Raw genomic sequence first — 20,279 nt, forward strand, 5'->3', positions numbered from 1 at the left:
AAGAAACTCTATGTTTAAATATATGTTAGTGGGAGATCTTGCCATGTTGTGGGAGCTGTGGGTCCCAAAACTCAACAAATCAACCATGAGCCTTTATAAGCAATTAGTGGAATTGTTCTGGCCTGATGATGACTTACACTTACCATAGAAACCTTGAAAAATTCCCTGATCCTACCCTTATCCTCCCATTGGAGTTGGTTCCCATTGTATGTTCTGATACCATCTTTAATAACACTAATTATATTTTTATGCATGTAGTAGAAGAAGTAGTCTTCACATGCATGTTCAGTCTTTCCTATGTGAATGCAAGGTTTATGTTGTTTTAGTCATAAACATTTCCCTGGGACCTTGTCCAGTGATTGGGTTATAATGCATGGTCAGTAAATATTAGCTCAACAAATAAATGGTATTAAAGATAATATTGTAATAGTGTCCTAGAAAGCATACAGTAATAGTTTTGTTGGAGAAGGGATTTAATTAATGTAATTTAATGCATATTTTTAGCTGTGGGTTCTTTTCCTTTTAATTTCATCCAGATTTCTTTCCTTACCTGCTGGCTATAGTTTGGCCATTTAGACTTCAGAGAGAACACACATGTATTTTCAGTTTTTATTTTTATTTCCTCTACCTGTAGTGATTCAGAAGACACATGTAGCAACAAAGGACATCTTGTTTGAGGTTAGGCTCTAGTTATCATGGAGGTTAAAAATCTTGTAATGTCATAGTTGCTCTTGATAAGTCAGATGGTGACTAAAGGTCAACCTAGTTCTTTTCTGCATCTTTGCCTAAGCAGTGGTTCAAGTGTTGGCTTCTGCAAGAAAAATCTGTCTTCAGATAGTATCATATTCCTGGTAACATGCTCATGCTGATGGGCATGTAGAAACAGACTTATTGAGGGGAAAAGATTCATAGCTTCATATGAACCTTATGTTCACTTAGCTTCACTCAGATGTGCAAAAGCTTATGAGTTGAAAATGAGTGGAGGAGCCTTTGTATTTAAGATCTGTGAACCTTCAGCATTTATTCTTTTCTCCTGGTCCCAGGACCCTGATTGGCTTTGTGAAGTTTGCTCCTCAAAAGAACTCCTGTAACCTCCTCCCACTATTATTGATTCAGATAATGGGAACATCTAACTCTCAGCTATAGGTAGACTTGTTTTTTTTTTGTTGTTGTTTTTTTAGAGCTTTATTTCTAAAGGATTAGTTAATTTGGTCATTACTAATACTATTGTATATAATTCAAGAATTGACCAGAATTTTTTTTTAAATTTCTTTTCAGTGTAACAGAATTCATTGTTTATGTACCACACCCGGTGCTCCATGCAATATGTGCCCTCCATAATACCCACCACCTGGCTCCCCCGACCTCCCACCCCCCGCCCCTTCAAAACCCTCAGATTGTTTTTCATAGTCCATAGTCTCCTGTGGTTCATCTCCCCCTCCAATATCCCTCAACTCCCTTCTCCTCTCCATCTCCCCATGTCCTCCATGTTATTTCTTATGCTCCACAAATAAGTGAAACCATATGATAATTGACTCTCTCTGCTTGACTTATTTCACTCAGCATAGTCTCTTCTAGTCCCGTCCATGTTGCTACAAAAGTTGGGTATTCATCCTTTCTGATGGAGGCATAATACTCCATAGTGTATGTGGACCACATCTTCCTTATCCATTCGTCCGTTGAAGGGCATCTTGGTTCTTTCCACAGTTTGGCGACTGTGGCCATTGCTGCTATAAACATTGGGGTACAGATGGCCCTTCTTTTCACTACATCTGTATCTTTGGCATAAATACCCAGGAGTGCAATTGCAGGGTCATAGGGAAGCTCTATTTTTAATTTCTTAAGGAATCTCCACACTGTTAACCAAAGAGGTAAAGGATCTGTACTCGAGGAACTACAGAAATTTGATTTATCTGCTTTATGGTCACTTGCAACTCTGAAGGAACTAGAAAACATGAATGACTATTCTTTTGAAATTCTTTAAGAATGGGTGGCTGTGATCCAGCTATTCTTTTAGCTAGAAATCTCTAATTAGTGAAATATCTATTCCAATTTTTCAGTGAAATAACTGAATTGTTGTGGTAACTCTGAGACAAATCCTGTAGTCTTGAGATGCTTCCAGAATCATCAGAGGAAGCTTACATTAGGTGTTACTGTAGCTCTTGCACCAAGTGTATACTATTTAATTCTGTATATTACTCAGTATTTGGTTAAAGCTTGAATATGGGAAAGGAGCTGGAAGTATTATAGAGAGATTCTGTGCCATGCTGATGATGAAACTGTAAATGGATGCATTGCACTGTGACCTGGACATTTTGGTGAAAACATTTTGTTTTACTTAAAAAATAAATTGTTATGTGTCTCACTTTTGTGAACCACAAAGTAAACTGTGACACAACCACTTTTGCATTTTTCTGAGCTTTGTAATACAGTAACACTTTGGTGTAGTAAGGGTCACCAAAGGTTACTTGGTAGTGTTTTTAGGAAATATCCCTTTGCAGATGTTAAAAACAACAGGTCCAGACTGGCTTCATCAGATTAGATTGTTGTGTTAACCTAAAAACAGCAAGGCCATAGAGAAAAATCCTGATTAGGTACTATTATTTACATATGAAAAAACTGAGATTTAATGAGAGACAAAGTATTTTGTCCTATACCACGCTCCTAGAAAGTGATCTGAGTATAAGAGTCTAATCTGAGGAACTCCACAGCCTTCTTACCCATTACCCTTTACTACTTTGCAAGATAGTTTTTCTCTTGATGGTATCTTTCACGCCTTTAGGCTTATGGTACTGCTGAATCACAGGCCTTTGTGGGAGAAGTTAAATGTAGAGATCTAGACTTTGGGAGTTCTCTGAAAGGTTGTACAAACTGAGACTTATTGAGGGAAAAAGAGAAGTATTCCTAAACTGGTTGAGGGGAAGGGAAGGAAGAAAGAGAGGTGGGAGGGGGTTGGAGAAAGAGAATGAATGTTAAGAGGAGGAGGGGGAACATGTAGAATGTGTTGTATTTTATCACACCTCTCTTCCTCTTATGGACACATCCTTATTTGGTGTACTTTTTTAAAAAATTTACTTTTTATTTATTTTTTAAAGATTTTTATTTATTTGACAGAGAGAAAGAGAGCATGCCTGCGGGGATGGAAAGAATATAGGGGAAGGAGAGAGAAGGGGAAAAGAATCTACTAAGAAAAGTCTGCTGAGGAGCCCCTGGGTGGCTCAGTGGGTTAAGCCTCTGCCTTCAGCTCAGGTCATCATCTCAGGGTCCTGGGATGGAGCTCCATCCACATCAGGCTCTCTGCTCAGCAGGGAGCCTGCTGCCCCCCCCCCCCCCCCCCCGCACGCCTCTGCCTACTTGTGATCTCTGTCTGTCAAATAAATAAATAAAATCTTAAACAACAAAAAAAAAAAGTCTGCTGAGTGTGGAGCTGGACCTGGGGCTATCTCAGGACCCTGAGATCATGACGTGAGTCAAAACTCAGAGTTGGATGCTTAAGCAACTGAGCCCTGAGGTTTCCTTTTTTAAAGGAAAAATTATATATAAAGTATCAAACGGACTTATTTCCCTGCCCTTCCAGTGTCTTCTCACTCAGCTTTTAGCAGTTGTCAGTAGTGTTTCATGTATAACACTTTTTTTTTAAAGCTATGAGCATTATGCTCTTAACATTCCCAGCAACAAAAAAATAAAATCCATAATACAATCCAATACCCATTTGGTGCTCAATTTTCCTGAATTGTCTCAAAAACAATTATTTATTACTGGGGGTTGACTAAATTAGGATCCGTGCAAAGTCCACACATTGCATTTGGTTAATGTATCTCTTAAATTTACATTTTCTTCCTATTTATTTGCTGAGGAAAGAAACTTAATCCTTCCTCTTGTAGCATTTTCATATTCTAGATTTGGCTGATGGTGTCCTAATGTTGTTCAGCATGTTTTTCTGTTCCTTGTTCCTGTAAACTAGTAGACCTAGAGGCTTGAATAGATTCAAGTTGAGTTTGTTTTGGCAAGAATATTTCATAGATGGTCCTCTTGTCTTAAAATAGGACATTAAGATTGATTCAGAAAAAGGTTCTTTTCTTTTTTTTCTTAAAGATTTTATTTATTTATTTGACAGACAGAGATCACAAGTAGGCAGAGAGGCAGGCAGAGAGAGAGAGGAGGAAGCAGGCTCCCTGCTAAGCAGAGAGCCCGATGTGGGGCTCGATCCCAGGACCCTGGGATCATGACCTGAGCCGAAGGCAGAGGCTTTAACCCACTGAGCCACCCAGGCGCCCCAAGGTTCTTTTCATGTAATGGATTTAATAGTCATTAGTGATTGCTACCTGGATATTACTAATTCATTAGGGATTGCTTGCTAACCAGCAACAAGTGTATCTGATTGTCTTATTTTGTGATTCCATCATTTTTTCTGCATTTATTATGATTCTTTTGTAAGGAATCTTTTATCATCAATTATTTGATTGTCTTGAAATACAGGAAATACTAGTGTAAAGGTTTCTAAATCTTTAGAGAAGCTTTTTTAAAAATTGAGTTATAACTTACATGCAATAAAGTGCATAAATCTTAAATGATGTACCTCTTAGTGAATTTTTACATAGTATTCACTGTTACCAACACCTCAGTCAACCCTTTCTCATAGAGGTAATCTCTATGTTAACCTCAGATTGGTAACTTCAGTATCACCTAGGAACTTGTTAGAAATACATGTTTTAAGAATCTATTTTGGGCATACTGACTTGGAAGCTCTGAGGGGGGCAGCAGTCTTGTTTTAATAAGCCCTCTCAGGTGATTCTGATACACACCAATATTGGTGAACCATTGCTCTGTCCTAATCGTTACCATTATAATTAGTCTGTTCTCGATCTTCCCTTTATATAAATGGATCAACTGTACAGTTTTTATGTTCCATTATATTTCCCAGGTGCAGGGATTTTGCCCTGTGTCCCAGGGACCAAAGGGTTTGGTGCCCCTTCCCCAGCAGTTTAAGGCTTTGCTGCATAAAATAGAAGGATGCATAGAAGCTAGTGGGTCTTTGTCCTTGTTGCAGCTTAGCCCTTATCTCCTGTATGCTTGTGCAATTCAGAGTAGGCTCTCTGGTGTATTTTCCTTGGATAGTAGGATGAGGCCCATAGGAAAGAGCTTGCTATTCCAAGCCGACATTTTACTCCACATTCGGCTTTTAAGCATCCATGAAAATGTAAGCTTATTACTCCTTATGATGGTCACTTATTCCTTTTATGCTCTGTCAAAAGTGAAACTTAAAAAATGTCTTGTTTCAGCCATAAGAAACTCTTAATCTCATGAAACAAACTGAGGGTTGCTGGGAGGGTAGAGGGATAAGGATAGGGTGGCTGGGTTATGGACATTGGGCAGGGTATGTGCTATGGTGAGTGCTGTGAAATGTGTAGCCTGATGATTCACAGACCTGTACTCTGGGGCAAATAATACATTATGTATTAATAATGAAAAGAAAATATAACATAAAAAAATGTCTTGTCTTTTCTTGGAGGTTCTTGGCCCCCTTTGGAATTTGGCTCATTTGGTTGTCTTTTGATGTTGGCTCTCTGATGGGCTCAAGAAAAGTTAGGATTTTAAAGATTATTGGGTAACAACCAGGTTGTTAGGTAGTAGTGATAGTCATTGCAGCTTTCTACATCCTAAGTGGAAGTGACATTCTGATCTTTCTATAAATGGAATCATACACTATATGTACTCTTAAATAACTAGCTCATTTGTTTAAAGGATCTTGCTAAATTCATCTGTATTGTTGCGTGTAACCAATAGTTAGCTCTTTTTGTAAATTATGATGTATTCTATTAAGTCAAAATTACTACTAAAATTTATTTTTCTATGATATTCTTTCAGCATATCTAAATCCTTTTTTTTTTCCTTTAAAGATTTTATTTATTTATTTGACAGAGAAAGATACAGCAAGAGAGGGAGCACAAGCAGGGGGAGTGGGAGCGGGAGAATCCTGCTCCACAGGAAGACTTATGCGGGGCTGGATCCCAGGACTCCCAGATCATGACCAGAGACAGCACTTAATGACTGAGCCACCCAGGCACCCCTCAGTACATCTAAATCTTAACAAAATGTTTCATTTTGGGGGTATTTATTGAGTGTCTGCCATATACTGAACAAGCTTAGGGTTGGTAATGTATGCTGGTATAGCAGACACAGTCTGTGCCATCCTTGAACTTATAGCCTAGCAATGATCCATCTGTTTTAATGTTAGCCCTGTCACCCTTCTGCCTGACCCGTGATTCTCTATAACCCTGTTCTCAATGCCTATTTAATTTAGGAATTTTGCTTGAGCATGTCCTAAATATATCAAAAAGCTAAAGGATTGCATGATGTGATTTTTTTTAAATACTCGGTGTTTTATAAAATGTCTATGGTTAATTGTTATACCTGTATACTATTTTAAAAGGCAGTACAACGGGGCACCTGGTGGCTCAGTGGGTTAAAGCCTCTGCCTTCAGCTCAGGTCATGATCTCAGGGTCCTGGGATCCAGCCCTGCATTGGCTCAGGTCCTGATCCCAGCGTTCTGGGATGGAGCCCTGTATCAGGCTCTCTGGTCAGCAGGGAGCCTGCTTCCTCCTCTCTCTCTGCCTGTCTCTCTGTCTACTTGTGATCTCTGTCTGTCAAATAAATAACAAATCTCTAAAAGGCAGTGCAACTACTCAGGTGTTAGGCGTGGCCATTATTCAAGCAGCTTGGCACTTATCATCTTTACTTAGCCCAGTACCCTAGTGTCATTTGCATGCCCCACATAGTTATTTAAGTTTATTGGAACTAAATGGTAAAATTTGGAGAGAATTTTTGTGGTTTGGCCAGGGGAGCTTCTGGTTCCTCTTTATCTGCTAGTATTTTCCTGTTCCTTAAATTAAAACTCAAGAAAGTAATATGCCTTGAATCTACATTCAATAACATTATTTAATGTTCCTAAGCCACAAATTAATTTAAAGCCTCACTTTCACAAGTTGCTTTGATCCCAATCTGCCTAACAAGCTGTAGCTGGAGGACAAAAAAGTCAGCTTGATACAATAATGGGGCTTTGTATTGAGCTTGGTGTGGTCTTTTTAAAACCATAAGCAATCTGCAAGGAAAGAAGTACTGTTTTAAACCTTTACTTTTGGCTGAAGGTATCCTTTTTGTTCATTTGATTATTGTAATCAAGCCTTCGAATCGGTTTATGCCACAGATGAAAGCTAGGAGAAACAGGGCAGAAGGGGATTTAGGGGAATAGGTTGAGTAACACAAGGTTAAAAAATTTAAATTAAGATATATTTATCTGAATGTGAAAGCACATATTAAGAAGTGACTAGTTAGGGGTATGCAGTCATCAGCATTGCTGTTCAGTTAATTGCTCTGGGTCTCAGTAGTGAATATATGCCTGTGTAAATCCCCAAAATTCAGGTAGTTCATACCTCCCAAAAAGCTGTTTGAAAAACTAAAAAAAGAATGTGAGTGGGTGGTTCCTCAGATGATAAGGTAATGGATGTGAAAGGAGTTTGAAAAGGTGAAAGCTTCTACTATTGCTCTCAAAACTTCTCATTTAATTATACCTAGGTTCTTTGCAGTCTTTATGCTTCCCTAGCCTTAATTATCCAATTCCTTCCTTCACTCTTGTACTTCTCAATAAGCCTCTCAGAATATTTCTTTCCTGGTGCCTGGGTAGCTCTGTCAGTTAAGTTTCAGTCTCTTGATTTCAGGGTCATGATCTCTGGATTCTGGGATCTGCTGAGCCCCATGTCTGGCTCTGTGCTCTGTGGGTAGTCTGCTGGAGATTCTCTCCCTCTGCCTCTTACCCTGTCCTACTCCTGCATGTGCTCTTTTTCTCTCTTTTTCTACCTCACTCAAGTAAATCTTTAAAAAAAAAAAAAAAAAAAAGAATGTTTCATTCCTTTGTCAGAAAGGCAGTCTGCATGGATCCTGGAATCAGGTAGACTTGAACCTGAATTATTTTCAGTACTTTACGAATTTTTGGACAAGTATTTTACCCTTTCCAAATCTCGGTTTATCGATTTAATATGGGAGGACATCCACAATGTTATGAAGATTAAACAAGGAGGGAGTGGTAAGCATGATACCTATCATGTAAATGCTCAGTAAAGTTTGCTTTTACTTTTCTCTTCCTATCCTATTATGGATTCCTTTTAAAAGCATGAAACATACAAGCAACCCCCCCCCCCCGCCAAAACCTTGATTTACTGGATTGATTTATTTACTTATTTATGCGGGGAGGGGAAGTTGGAGATGGAGAATAAGAGTCTCAGGCAGACTCCCCACTGAGCACAGAGCCCAATATGGGGCTGGATCCCAGGACAGAGATCATGACCTGAGCCAAAATCAAGTGTTGGAAGCCTAACCAACTGAGCCACCCAGGTGCCCCTGATTTACTCATTTTTTAAAAAAGAATTTATATATAGTTTTGAAAATTCTTTTAGATGTGAAATATCAATACTATAAATGTGCCTATATTTGAAAAATCATTTTACAGAAATTAAATCAGAAAATCTCAGACATTTCCAAGCCCTGTGCCAGGTATTATTCTTTGTTCAGCATTAAATTAAAGCTCATTGACAATAGTAAAATGTTTCAGAGAAGATGGAATCATTTGATTTTGTAGCCAGCATGTACTTTTTCAAATTGTTATGATTGCATTCTTTAATCACTTAACAGACTGCATATCAGGGAAAGTTCATCAGAGGTAGCATAAGCTACTAAAATGAGGCGGACTCACAATGTTTGTTTTATTTAATTTCATAGTTATGTAAGCAAATATAAGAGAAAGTTTCATGAATATTTAAAGATAATAGGTAGTCAACTAATGAAGTGACAGTATTCATACTATAAGCAGATATGCAAGCTTTACAGTTGAGCCATCAGATTACTTTAAGACCACAACCAAGATGATTGATTTTGTTTATTACAGTCATTTGTGCATTTAGAAATCAATAAGTACTCTTGAAAGGAAATAGTGCATTCAGGTTCTAATAAATTTTTCTTGTTTTTGTTCTGAGTGGTGGCACCCCAAACACACTTTGTAATAGTAGTGTGTCTTTCTTGTAGGCTTATCTTGTACCTCTAAGTTATTAATACTTAAGATATTCTTGGGAGGTAATATATAGTATTCTCATTTTAGACAGTAAAATAAAGAAATAGAGAAGTGAAAGAATAGAATGTTCTGTCCTTAGACTACTTGTGATAGGCAGGGAAATGTTAAAGCCTTTCTGACTCATAGACTGACTCACCAGAGGACAGAATTTTTAATGTGTGTTATTTAGTGATTTGCAAAATGACCCTTATATCTAATATCATTATCAGTTTCCTTATGGTTATCCTGAAAGTGTTTGTAGTTGTGGAAGTATGTTTTGTGGTAAAGACTGTTATAAAAAAAATGGGATGGCAGTAATCTCACATGGATACTGCCCCTGTCCCTTTTTCTGGTCATGGCATATGTTGCTATTTGATCATGATAATTTATCTTAGAGTCTAGATTTTACTTCAGAATCTTTTTCAACATAATCCTTGAGGAAGCTGCTACCAGTTAATCACAGATACACAAAACAAAGTTGTTTTTCAGTCTTGATTTAGTATTTATTAAATTAACTTGCGCTAAGAGATTATGAATTAACTTAAAAGTTGAGAATCTTTCAAATTCGTGGTCCTGTGACAGGCCACGAAGTATATAACACTTAGCTTATGCTCTTAACAGGTTTATTTTCTAACGGGTCAACTAGACATGCCCACAATATAAGACAGACTCAACTATATTATTGATGTGAAGGGAATAGAGAAAGATGAATCAGTTTTAACTGGAAAGTTTTGTGGGTGTAGAGATTTTGAACTTTGAGGGTGGGGCCTTTAAGGTGGTCTTTACAAGAGTAAAGGCACAGAAGGTAGAAAATACAGAATAGATTTTGGGGAATGTCCAACAGTGTATCTTGGCTTGAATGTATAGTACTGCAAAGAGTGTAGAACCAAATGGAGAAGTTCAATCTCTGTAGTGGATTTGGGATTTTATTTTGTTATTCCTGGTCCATGCATGGTTTTTAATCGTAGAAGGGAAGAATATGATCAGATCTGTGCTATAAGAGTTTAACTGTTGGGCGCTTGGGTGGCTTAGTGGGTTAAGCCGCTGCCTTTGGCTCAGGTCATGATCTCAGGGTTCTGGGATCAAGCCCTGCATGGGACTCTCTGCTCAGCAGGGAGCCTGCTTCCTCCTCTCTCTCTGCCTGCCTCTCTGCCTACTTGTGATCTCTCTGTCAAATAAATAAATAAAATCTTTAAAAAACAAGATTAACTGAACATTTAAAAAATAAATATTAGAAGATCAATTTTCTTATTTTCTGGGAATTTTGATAATCATTTTATATAAATACATATTTATCTCTGTAAGCTAATTAGAACAGAGCAGCTTTAAAAGACTTTATAATCTAATTTATTAATACCCTCCAGGGTATTTTTCTCCTCAGTATTCAGGTTATTTTAGGACTTTTCTCCTTGCCAATTAGTTTGATTTTTCCATCTTGGGTTCTTTACTTCCTAATTGATTTCCTTAGCTGATTTAAACTTACCTGTTTTGTTTTTTATCTTTGAATTCTTGTTGTGTTCCTTTGTTCTGCTTGCCATAGTCATAATTTGTTTCTTTTCTTGCTTCTACTCCCTTGTTTATATGGTTGTGTGGCCATTTCTTTTTATCTTTCTAGGTAGAGACTTGAATAGCTGGACCAAGACTTGTACTTGCTGTTGATAGAACCTGGGTGAATTCCCATTGATACCTTTTTCACCTTAGCTATGATTTTGTCTCTTTCTTTTACTGCACACCTTCAGGACACCTTTTGAGCAGTTGTATGCTGTTCTGTCTACTTCTTTGTGGTTGAGGATATAAGGCAGTGTGGGAAGAACTCTTCTGGTGCTCCAGGCTTTCCTGTCTCCTTAGGTTTTGTTAAATGTATACTGGCCTCACTCTATCCTGTGTAGTATAATTTGAGGGGCTTTAGACTCTCCCCTCAAGTCAGAACAGTGCCTTGTTCTGTGCCAAAGTTGTTTTCCTGGACTTTCCTAGAGCATGCCAAACCAGGTATTTCTATCCAAACTAGAGAATGTTTATTAAAACTTTGGAGTTTTATCAACTCACCTCTTTTCCCCATTTCTGCTTTCAGTCAGTGTCATAATGCTAGGAGCCAAACCTCATTGTTCAGAATCTTTCTCTGTCCACTACTTTATAAAGTATAGAGGTGCTTAGTTTACACAATTTTTGTTTGAAGCTGGTGAGTTTTTGGCTAAAAATTATATTCATACACACACGTATATATATTCTTTCTTTTTTATTAGTTATTGGGGATAGGAAGTTTTGTAATTCTGCTTCACTCCAGCAACTTTACTTGAATGTCTCTATGATTTCCTAAATATTTATTTTTCACTTAATTAATAACACACATACTTCAGAAACTCTCAATTTTTAAAGTATAGGTATGGCTTTGAATCAGGTTTTGTTTTGTTTTTGTTTTTACTAAAAAAATAACTGACAGCATATGATTAAGATACATAATTTTAAAAAACCATCAGTTACTGTAGGGTATGTTTTTTTCTTTTATTCACATTTTGTACTTGTGTATGCTTTTGTAGAATTTTTATATAATCACAATGAGCATATAGTGAGCAGTAAGCATATAGCATATTGTATTTCTATTAATATTAGGATAAGCATTTTAATATTTCTATCTCATCTTTGTGATCTCATCATGTGACCCTGAATATGTCATACTTTATTAAACAGTTAAATAAAGGACAGTAGGTATTTCAGTTTTATGTTCTTGTCTGTTCATTGAACCTTTTTGTGTTTGTTGTTTTGTGTTACCTTTAAAATAAATTTGGGAGGTTGAGATTAGTGGACTAACCAACTTTATTAAAACCATTATACTTTTCACCATGATCCTACTGTAGTATCTATTTATATTACCAGTTGGAAATTTGTTTGAGATAGTTGCTTAAAATGATACCTGATATCTCTCCTGTTAATGTCAGAAAAAAAATTTTGGTGCTATTTTATTTTTTTCCTATATCCTACTGTGATTTTAGTAATGAATTTTTAAAATGTATTCCAGTTTTTATAAGATTACATATACTTTAAAAAATAACAAATAACACTTTCTTATTTTAAAGGAGATAATATTGTCCAAAGTGAAAAAAATAATATGGATTGGAAATTGGAAGACATGTTTTCTGTAGAAGTATTTCTTTTTTTCAAAATTCAGTCAGAATTGACAGTCTGGTTTTATTAATTCTGGAATTTGTTATCATTGTGCATAGCCCAAGTTTAAAAAAGTGTGTATAAAAATGTTCTTTACTTTCTCCTAACATTAATTTATTAATTTAATTCCTGCACTCAATATTTATTAAGAAATTTGTAGGAATCATAATAGGTTTTGGAGCATGTCATTGTCTATGAGTATATATTCTTATTATATAATAACCCATGTAATTCTGCTTATTTAGGAACGTTTAATCAACTTTTTTGTCTCCTCAGATTCTGTCAGATTTTAAGAACAAATGCATCTTATAGCTCATGGAAGAAAAAACACAAATCAAGACATTTTTGGGTTCCAAACTGCCAAAGTATGGAACAAAATCTGTGAGGAGTACTCTGCAGCCAATGTCAAATGGGACACCTGTTAATTTATTGGGAACTTCCAAGAGTAGCAACGTCAAAAGTTACATAAAGAATAATGGCTCTGATTGCCCATCATCCCATTCATTTAATTGGAGAACAGCAACTAAATACCAACTCAGTGCGCAAAGTGTTGAAGACCGTAACAGTACTCAAACTTCACACAATAAAGTAATTGATCCTGAAAAACATGCACCTACTCAAGGAATTTTTGATAAAAATGGGATAAAGGGAGGCTTGAAAAGTATTTCTTTACTCACATCAAAGTTAGCAAAGCCATCCACTATGTTTGTGTCATCTACGGAGGAGTTAAACCAAAAGTCTTTGTCTGGACCATCTAGTTTGGGTAAATTCACCAAAGGCACATTATTAGGAAGGACTTCATATTCTTCAGTCAGTGCTCCAAAATCACAGTTGAATGGATTGTATGGTAACCGTTCAGCTGGTAGCATACAAAGGCCTAGAGCAAACTCCTGTGCCACAAGAAGCAGTTCTGGAGAAGGCTTAGCACAATCCCTAGACAATATTAAATCTCTTACTTGTGAAAAAATGGTAAGGTCACAAAGTTTTTCACATTCCATTCAGAATTCATTCCTTCCACCTTCATCTATAACCAGATCACATTCCTTCAATAGAGCTGCAGATCTTACAAAGCCTTATCAGAACCAACAGCTACCCATTAGAGTGCCTCTGAGGTCAAGTATGCTAGCAAGAAATTCCCGGCAATCAGAAGTGCTCAATGGGAATGATCACCTAGGGTATGGATTTAATAGGCCTTATGCTGCTGGTGGAAAGAAGTTGGCTTTACCAAATGGCCCAGGTGTAACTTCCACTTTGGGTTATAGGATGGTTCATCCCTCTCTACTGAAATCTAGCCGACCTCCATTTTCTGGCACTATCACAGTTGATGGTAATAAGAATTCACCTGCTGATCCATGTGTAGAAGAAGATGCTGAACTTATGGCTAAGGATGGAGCTACAAATAAGGACCAAGAACTAATTGAAAATGATAGTTATAGAACAGAAAATGACCAGACCATGAAGCATAATGCTAAAATTAGATACCTGAGTGATGATGTGGATGATATTTCCTTGTCATCTTTGTCATCTTCTGATAAGAATGATTTAAGTGAAGACTTTAGTGATGATTTTATAGATATAGAAGACTCCAACAGAACTAGAATAACTCCAGAGGAAATTTCTCTCAAAGAAGAAAAGCATGAAAATGTACCACCAAAGGATATATTTGATTCCCCCAAGGAAAATGAAAAAAGTAAAACTGACGAGTGGATAGATATAAGTGTCTCTGGTAAATATTAATATTCTTAAGTTTGCTTTTTCATAGATAATATAATTGAACTTACACTTGGGATTACCTTTTGATTAATTCCAAGATGCTGTCAATTTTTGTGGCGGGATGGATCTAAATAAAATTGAGGTGGGGCAACTTTTATCTTTCTGTGACTTTTGCTCTCAGACTTATTTTTCACTATTTAAAACAGTGATAAAAATACTCTTCCCTAATATATCTTACCTTTTTCTTCTGTGACTTTCATGTAGAGGCCTATTCCTATTGCTTCAGATTTTTTTCTTTTCCCCCTCTTCCCTAAACAGTGGCATGCCATTTTAAACTGTCTCTTCCTTTATGGTAATAGATGCTATGTGTTTAGAGTGAAGCTGTGCCAAAAGGTAAATGAGCTAATAATAATATAGGTTATGTCCAGTCTAATGAGTGTTTTTATCCTAGAAATTTTTTACTTTTTTAAAATAGAGCTTAGATTTCTTGTTTAGCAAACTCAGAGGAACTTTATTTTTTTAACTGAGAAAAGTGAGATTAGTACCTCTTAAATATTTCCTCTTATGCTTGGTCATCCTGATACTAAAATTCTGGAGAAAATATCTCTTTGTGCCCAAATAGCCTGAAAACAGAGCAAACTGAAGGGATTGAGTGTAGGCATGTGATCTGGTCAAGAGTGTAGGCCATGCCTAGAGATATGCATAAACCCTTGACTGTCTGAGGGTCTTTTGCCAGAACAAGTGTTTCTCTTATAAGGTGGCAACTGCAAGGTTAAATGATATACACAGAGAAAGGAGTTTCATGGCCAGTGTGTAAAAGAAATATCTTAGGAAATATTAAAAGAATGTGAAGCTTTATTTATAATTCTAGAAATGTTGCAGAAGTGAAAGATGGCTCAATGAACTTTCTTTATGTGTATTGGGAAACATTTCAGTAGGTTATTTAAAATTTTATCCCCTGATTTTTTTTTTATTGTTTAGGATTTAGAAAATGCTATAATTACTAATACTTTTTTGCCAGTTATTTTGCTATATTAAGTTATTAGAGTGTATATTTTCAGAAGCTGAGAAATACATTTCTATGAATTAATAACTTTTTTCCCCTTTTTCTTCTTAAAAAAAAAAAATTGAAGACAGGAGTGAATGTACAAAACATACTTCTGGGAGCAACTTGATTTCACCAGATACTGATTACAGAGCTGGTTCTTCATTTGAGCTCTCTCCATCTGATAGCTCTGATGGAACATACATGTGGGATGAAGAGGGTTTGGAGCCCATTGGAAATGTCCATCCAGTTGGGAGTTATGAGTCCTCAGAAATGAACAGCATAGTATGTATGAATTTATATATACTTTTGAAACATTTTGTTTACCTTACTATGGAAAGACTTGTAATACTGCTTGGATTTTTTTAAGTTTATAAATAGCTCTCCTAGTTTAAGAAAGAAATTTTTATCTGTTAAGAGCCTACAAAACATCTGACCTTAATACATAATAAACCATATATTTGTGTCACATGACATGAGTTAAATACACTCTCATACATTATGTACACACATATAGGGATAGATACACTGTATTCAGGTTAAGGTAGGCTAGTGGTTCTCAAATTTGGGAGGAAGGCAATGTCTGGATGCAATTTTGGTTGTCATATTGAGGGGTACACTGACAAATAGTGGGAAGATGCCAGGGATGCTTCTTAATGCCCTATAGTAGTATCCACAGCAAAGGATTACCCAGCCAAAGATGTCAGTAGTGCCACTTTTGAAAAATCCAGGGCTAAGCTATGCTGAAGTTAACATTTAAGTGCCAACTCAGTGGCTTAACACAATAAAAGCTTAATTTTTACTCTTCCAAAGTCTGTTGTGGGTCTGGAAGACTCTGTGGAGCAACTTCAGTGTTCTAAGCTGCTTTCCTCTCACCATCTTGAGCATCACCAAAAGAAGGTGGCTTTACCATTACCTTTCGAGGCCCCATCAAAAGGTCACTGTTGTAGAGGAAAAATGCTGCCAGCTCTTATATTTGCAATTACTTGCTGGGGCCTGCAGGTGGTACATTGTATTTTTACTCATAGCCTGTTGACTCTAATTTAAGATTAGTAGTAACTGGGCAAGAAGTGTAATTTTCCTGTGTACCTGGAAGGCAAGGGAACCAGATGTGGGTGAGCCCTAGGAGACCTACTATACATTATTATGTGCATATTTTAAGAGACACTGCAGTAATGTGGCTAATATGCTCTATGAGTAAAGTGTAGTTGGTATGTTTGAAGTGACTCATTGTAATTACTCGGTATATAAAATAAAATATGATTTTCCATTAACTGTATGGAAAATTGGTAGTCTTCATGGATATACTAAAGTCCAAGTAGGTTTTAGGTAATGTAATTTTCTGTACTCTCATAAATCTGTGACTTAGAAAAACTAAGCATCCTTACCAGAGAATTGTTAAATTGCACAGACATAGAGAGGACACATATTTAATTTAGGGAGAGTATCTCTATCTCATTAGAGAAAAGTTTAGAGACGATTACAGGATGTGCTTTCTTTCTAGGACTTTTTAAAGCAAGTGTGATCAAAATGGGAATGAACATTGTGTCCAGCAGATGGCAGTAATAATCCACTTAGTATCTGACATTTTTCACTTCACTGTTCCTATAACTTAAAGATTCCTTTAGAAGAGTTCAGAATGCACCTAGATCTTAAGATCTCAGAGCTTCTGATATAAGAGGAAAACAGTCTGAGAAAGGATGGAGAATTGATGGCAGATGTTGAAAAAAGTGTTAAGATCTCCTACTGTGTTAGAGGATTACTTTTTTTTTTTTTCCCTGAAATTCTACCAGTTTTTTGCTTCTTGTATTTTGAGGGTATTTTGTTAGGTGTGTACCTGTTTAGAATTTTTTTTGCTGAAATTGGACTTAAGTCATAATTTAGTGATCTCTATTTCTCATTACCCTTTTTCTCTTAAGGCCTTTTTTTTCAGATGTTAGTATATTTTATCAATTTTATTTCTGTATGTTCCAACTTTTTACTATGAACTTTTTGATACATAGCAAATAGGTTATAACTTTTTTAAAATTATAATTTATCTTTGTCTTCTAACCAGTGAGTTTAGTCCTTTTATGTTTGCATTTATTGATATACTTGGACAACATTCTCCCATCTTACTATTTTTAATTGCTTTTTTTTTTTTTTTTTTTGCCTAGAATAGTTTAAATAAATATTTAAAACTTAATCCAAAAAGAACTTTAACATATTCTCATTTTTCTTGGCCTCCCTATCCCTCTCACCAAAGCCCATGTCTGTCCCATCCCCTCACTCCCCCCACCCGCCTCACCTCCAGTTCCCCAACCACCATCATGATTGTTCTCTACAACAGTGCTCCTTCCAGCCCAGGTGGGGAGAGCTTCAAGATAAGGAGCTTTCATTAAGAATGTGAATCAACTGTGTTATTACAACAGTTTAGTTCAACCCACTCTTTAGTTTAGTTGATACTATTTTCACAATAAAACTTTCTTTTTGAAAAAAACAGTGTGTTGATATGCATTGTGGTGGAAGCTCCTTATCTCCAACAGTTTGTAGACTGACTACTTTGCATAGCAATTATCTAGAATCTAGGTTATTATTATTATTTTTTGGTTTAAATACAAATAGTGTTCTGTTGAGGTGTAACTCACACTAAATAAAATGCAGAAATATTTGTCATGCAGCACAGAGAATTTTGAATGTTTGTATATAATGTCACACCACATTGTGATAAAGAATATTTTTGTCATCCCAGAATGTTTCCTGTGCTTTTCAGTCATTCTCTCAATCCCACCCCCAGAGGTGCCCCTGCTTTGATATATATCACTATAGATTAGTTTTGCCTATACTTCGTATAAGCAGAATTATAAACATGCCTATTTTATGTTTGACTTCTTTGATGCAACATTTTATACATTTTATAGTTTGTTTCTTATTTTATAATATTTCTTTGTGTGAAGGTAGTACAACTTACTTTATCTTGCTATTGATTGACATTCAGGTTGTTTATTGTTTCTAGCAACTGCTATTATTGGAAAGATTTTGTTACATATTTTTGGGTAAACATTTATGCATTTCTGTTGGTGAAATATGTAGGAGAGGCACCACTGAATTATTGGGTATTTATGTATATAGCTTCAGATGCTGTTAGTTTTCCAATGTTGTTGTACCAGTTTACAATCCCACTGGTAGAAAATGAGCATTCTAGAAATTCCACGTTCTTTTGGTGCTGTCTGTCTTTTTGCATTTTTGCTATTCTGGTGGGGGTATAGTATTTCACTGAGATTTTTGTCTTGTGTTTTTTAATAACTGTTTGTTGAGCACCTTCACATATGTTTATTTGCTGTTAGCATATCCTCTTTTGTGACAGGTCTTTTATTAAACTGTATTTTTTTCTTTTTGGTTTGTAAAAACTCCTTCATATATTTTGGATGTAATTTTTTTTACACATATACATATACACTTATATATGTGTATATGAGTATATAATTAATATATATGGGTTCCTTTTTAAATCCTTTTTTTTTTTAAGATTTTATTTATTTATTTGACAGACAGAGATCACAAGTAGGCAGAGAGGGAGGCAGAGAGAGAGAGGAGGAAGCAGGCTCCCTGCTGAGCAGAGAGCTCAATGCAGGGCTCCATCCCAGGACCCTGGGATCATGACCTGAGCTGAAGACAGAGGCTTTAACCCACTGAGCCACCCATGCGCCCCCCCTTTTTAAATCTCTTAATAGTGTCTTTTGTTGAATTGAAATTAACAAGTTCAGTTTAGTGTAGTTTACATTTTTTCCTTTGTTGTTAGCACTATTTCGAACTGCAAAATTTTTGTTTACCCTGAAGTCCTGAAGATATTTTTCAATGTTTTCTTCTAAGAGCTTTGTTTTTTAGCCTTTTACATTTAGATCTATGAGACATCTGGAAATTATTTTTGTGCATGTTATGAGGAGAAGTCAAGGTTATTTTGTTTTCTTTTTTGAAAAGTTTTTATTCCCTACTCTGCTGCAGAGTTACCTTTGTCATAAATCAGTGATTGTATCAATATATTTCTTGGGGCATCTGGGTGGCTCAGGGGGTTAAGCCTCTGCCTTTGGCTCAGGTCATGATCTGGGATTGAGCCCTGCATCGGGCTCTCTGCTCAGCAGGGAGCCTGCTTCCTCCTCTCTCTCTCTGCCTGCCTCTCTGCCTACTTGTGATCTCTGTCTGTCAAATAAATAAATAAAATCTTTAAAAATATATATATATATTTTTTTTAATCTTTTTTTTTTAAAGATTTTATTTATTTATTTATTTGACAGAGAGAAATCACAAGTAGATGGAGAGGCAGACAGAGAGACAGAGGGAAGCAGGCTCCCTGCTGAGCAGAGAGCCCGATGCGGGACTCGATCCCAGCACCCTGAGATCATGACCTGAGCCGAAGGCAGCGGCCTAAACCACTGAGCCACCCAGGCGCCCAAAAATATATATATATTTTTTGACTCTCTTTTAGTTCATTGGTCTCCTCTTTTATCCTTGTGTCAGTGCTATGCTGTTTGTATTTCTGTAGCTTTAAGTACTAACATCTGGTAATCTAAGTCTTAATAGCTTTTTCTTTTCCAAGTTTCCCCTAGCTCACCTTTTGCAATCTCTTTAATTTTTAGAATGAACACATCAGTTTCTACAAAGAACCTTCAGGGATTTTGAATGACATTGCATTAACTTTGTAAATAAGTTTGGGAAGAATTGACGTGTTTAATATAGTGAATCATGAATTCATGAATATGGTGTATTTTTCCTTTTTTTTTTTAGAGGTTATTTATTTATTTGACACAGAGAGAGAGAGAGAGAGAGAGAGATCACAACTAGGCAGAGAGAGAGGGGGAAGCAGGCTCCTTGCTGAGCAGAGAGCCCTGTGCGGGGCTCAATCCCAGGACCCTGAGATCATGACCTGAGCCGAAGGCAGAGGCTTAACCCACTGAGCCAACCAGGGGTCCCTATTCTTCCATTTACTAGGGACTTCAGAAATATTTCTTGCTGATTCATTCTATAAAAATTTGTACATATATGCTTTATTTTTAAGTAATTGATTTCATTGTTATAAATGGTACAATTAAAATTTTATTTTCTTAGTTTTGTTATATGTACAAATATATTTGATTTTTGTATTTTGAGCTGTGACCTTATTCACTTATTAGTTTTAATAATTTGCCTGGAATTTCTACATATATTATGAAGTTATACCATTTGCACAGTCTCCATCTCCCCATTCTCTCTTTTATTGGACGTGTTAGGACCTCCAA

At 36.3% G+C, this 20,279-nt stretch overlaps 1 protein-coding gene across 10 annotated transcripts in view; it reads left to right on the top strand.

Moving 5' to 3' along the window:
• Positions 1-20,279, top strand: part of CCSER2 (coiled-coil serine rich protein 2) — a 190,455-nt gene that overhangs the window by 32,059 nt on the left and 138,117 nt on the right. For 9 of the 10 annotated variants that reach the window (XR_006607720.1, XR_006607719.1, XM_045083579.1 and 6 more), the window contains 2 exons: positions 12,543-13,992; positions 15,113-15,309. Coding sequence is in view for 8 of the 10 variants with exons in the window: in XM_045083579.1 (XP_044939514.1) it covers positions 12,582-13,992; positions 15,113-15,309 (1,608 nt within the window). In the remaining 2 variants the exon portion in view is untranslated. Of the gene's footprint in view, positions 1-12,542; positions 13,993-15,112; positions 15,310-19,640; positions 19,784-20,279 lie in introns of those variants that run through there. The other variant, XM_045083580.1, reaches the window with a different exon arrangement.

The sequence above is a fragment of the Mustela putorius genome, unplaced genomic scaffold (genome assembly GCF_011764305.1).
Source record: "Mustela putorius furo isolate JIRA1106 unplaced genomic scaffold, ASM1176430v1.1 tig00000698_pilon_pilon_pilon, whole genome shotgun sequence".
NCBI classification, from domain to species: domain Eukaryota; kingdom Metazoa; phylum Chordata; class Mammalia; order Carnivora; family Mustelidae; genus Mustela; species Mustela putorius.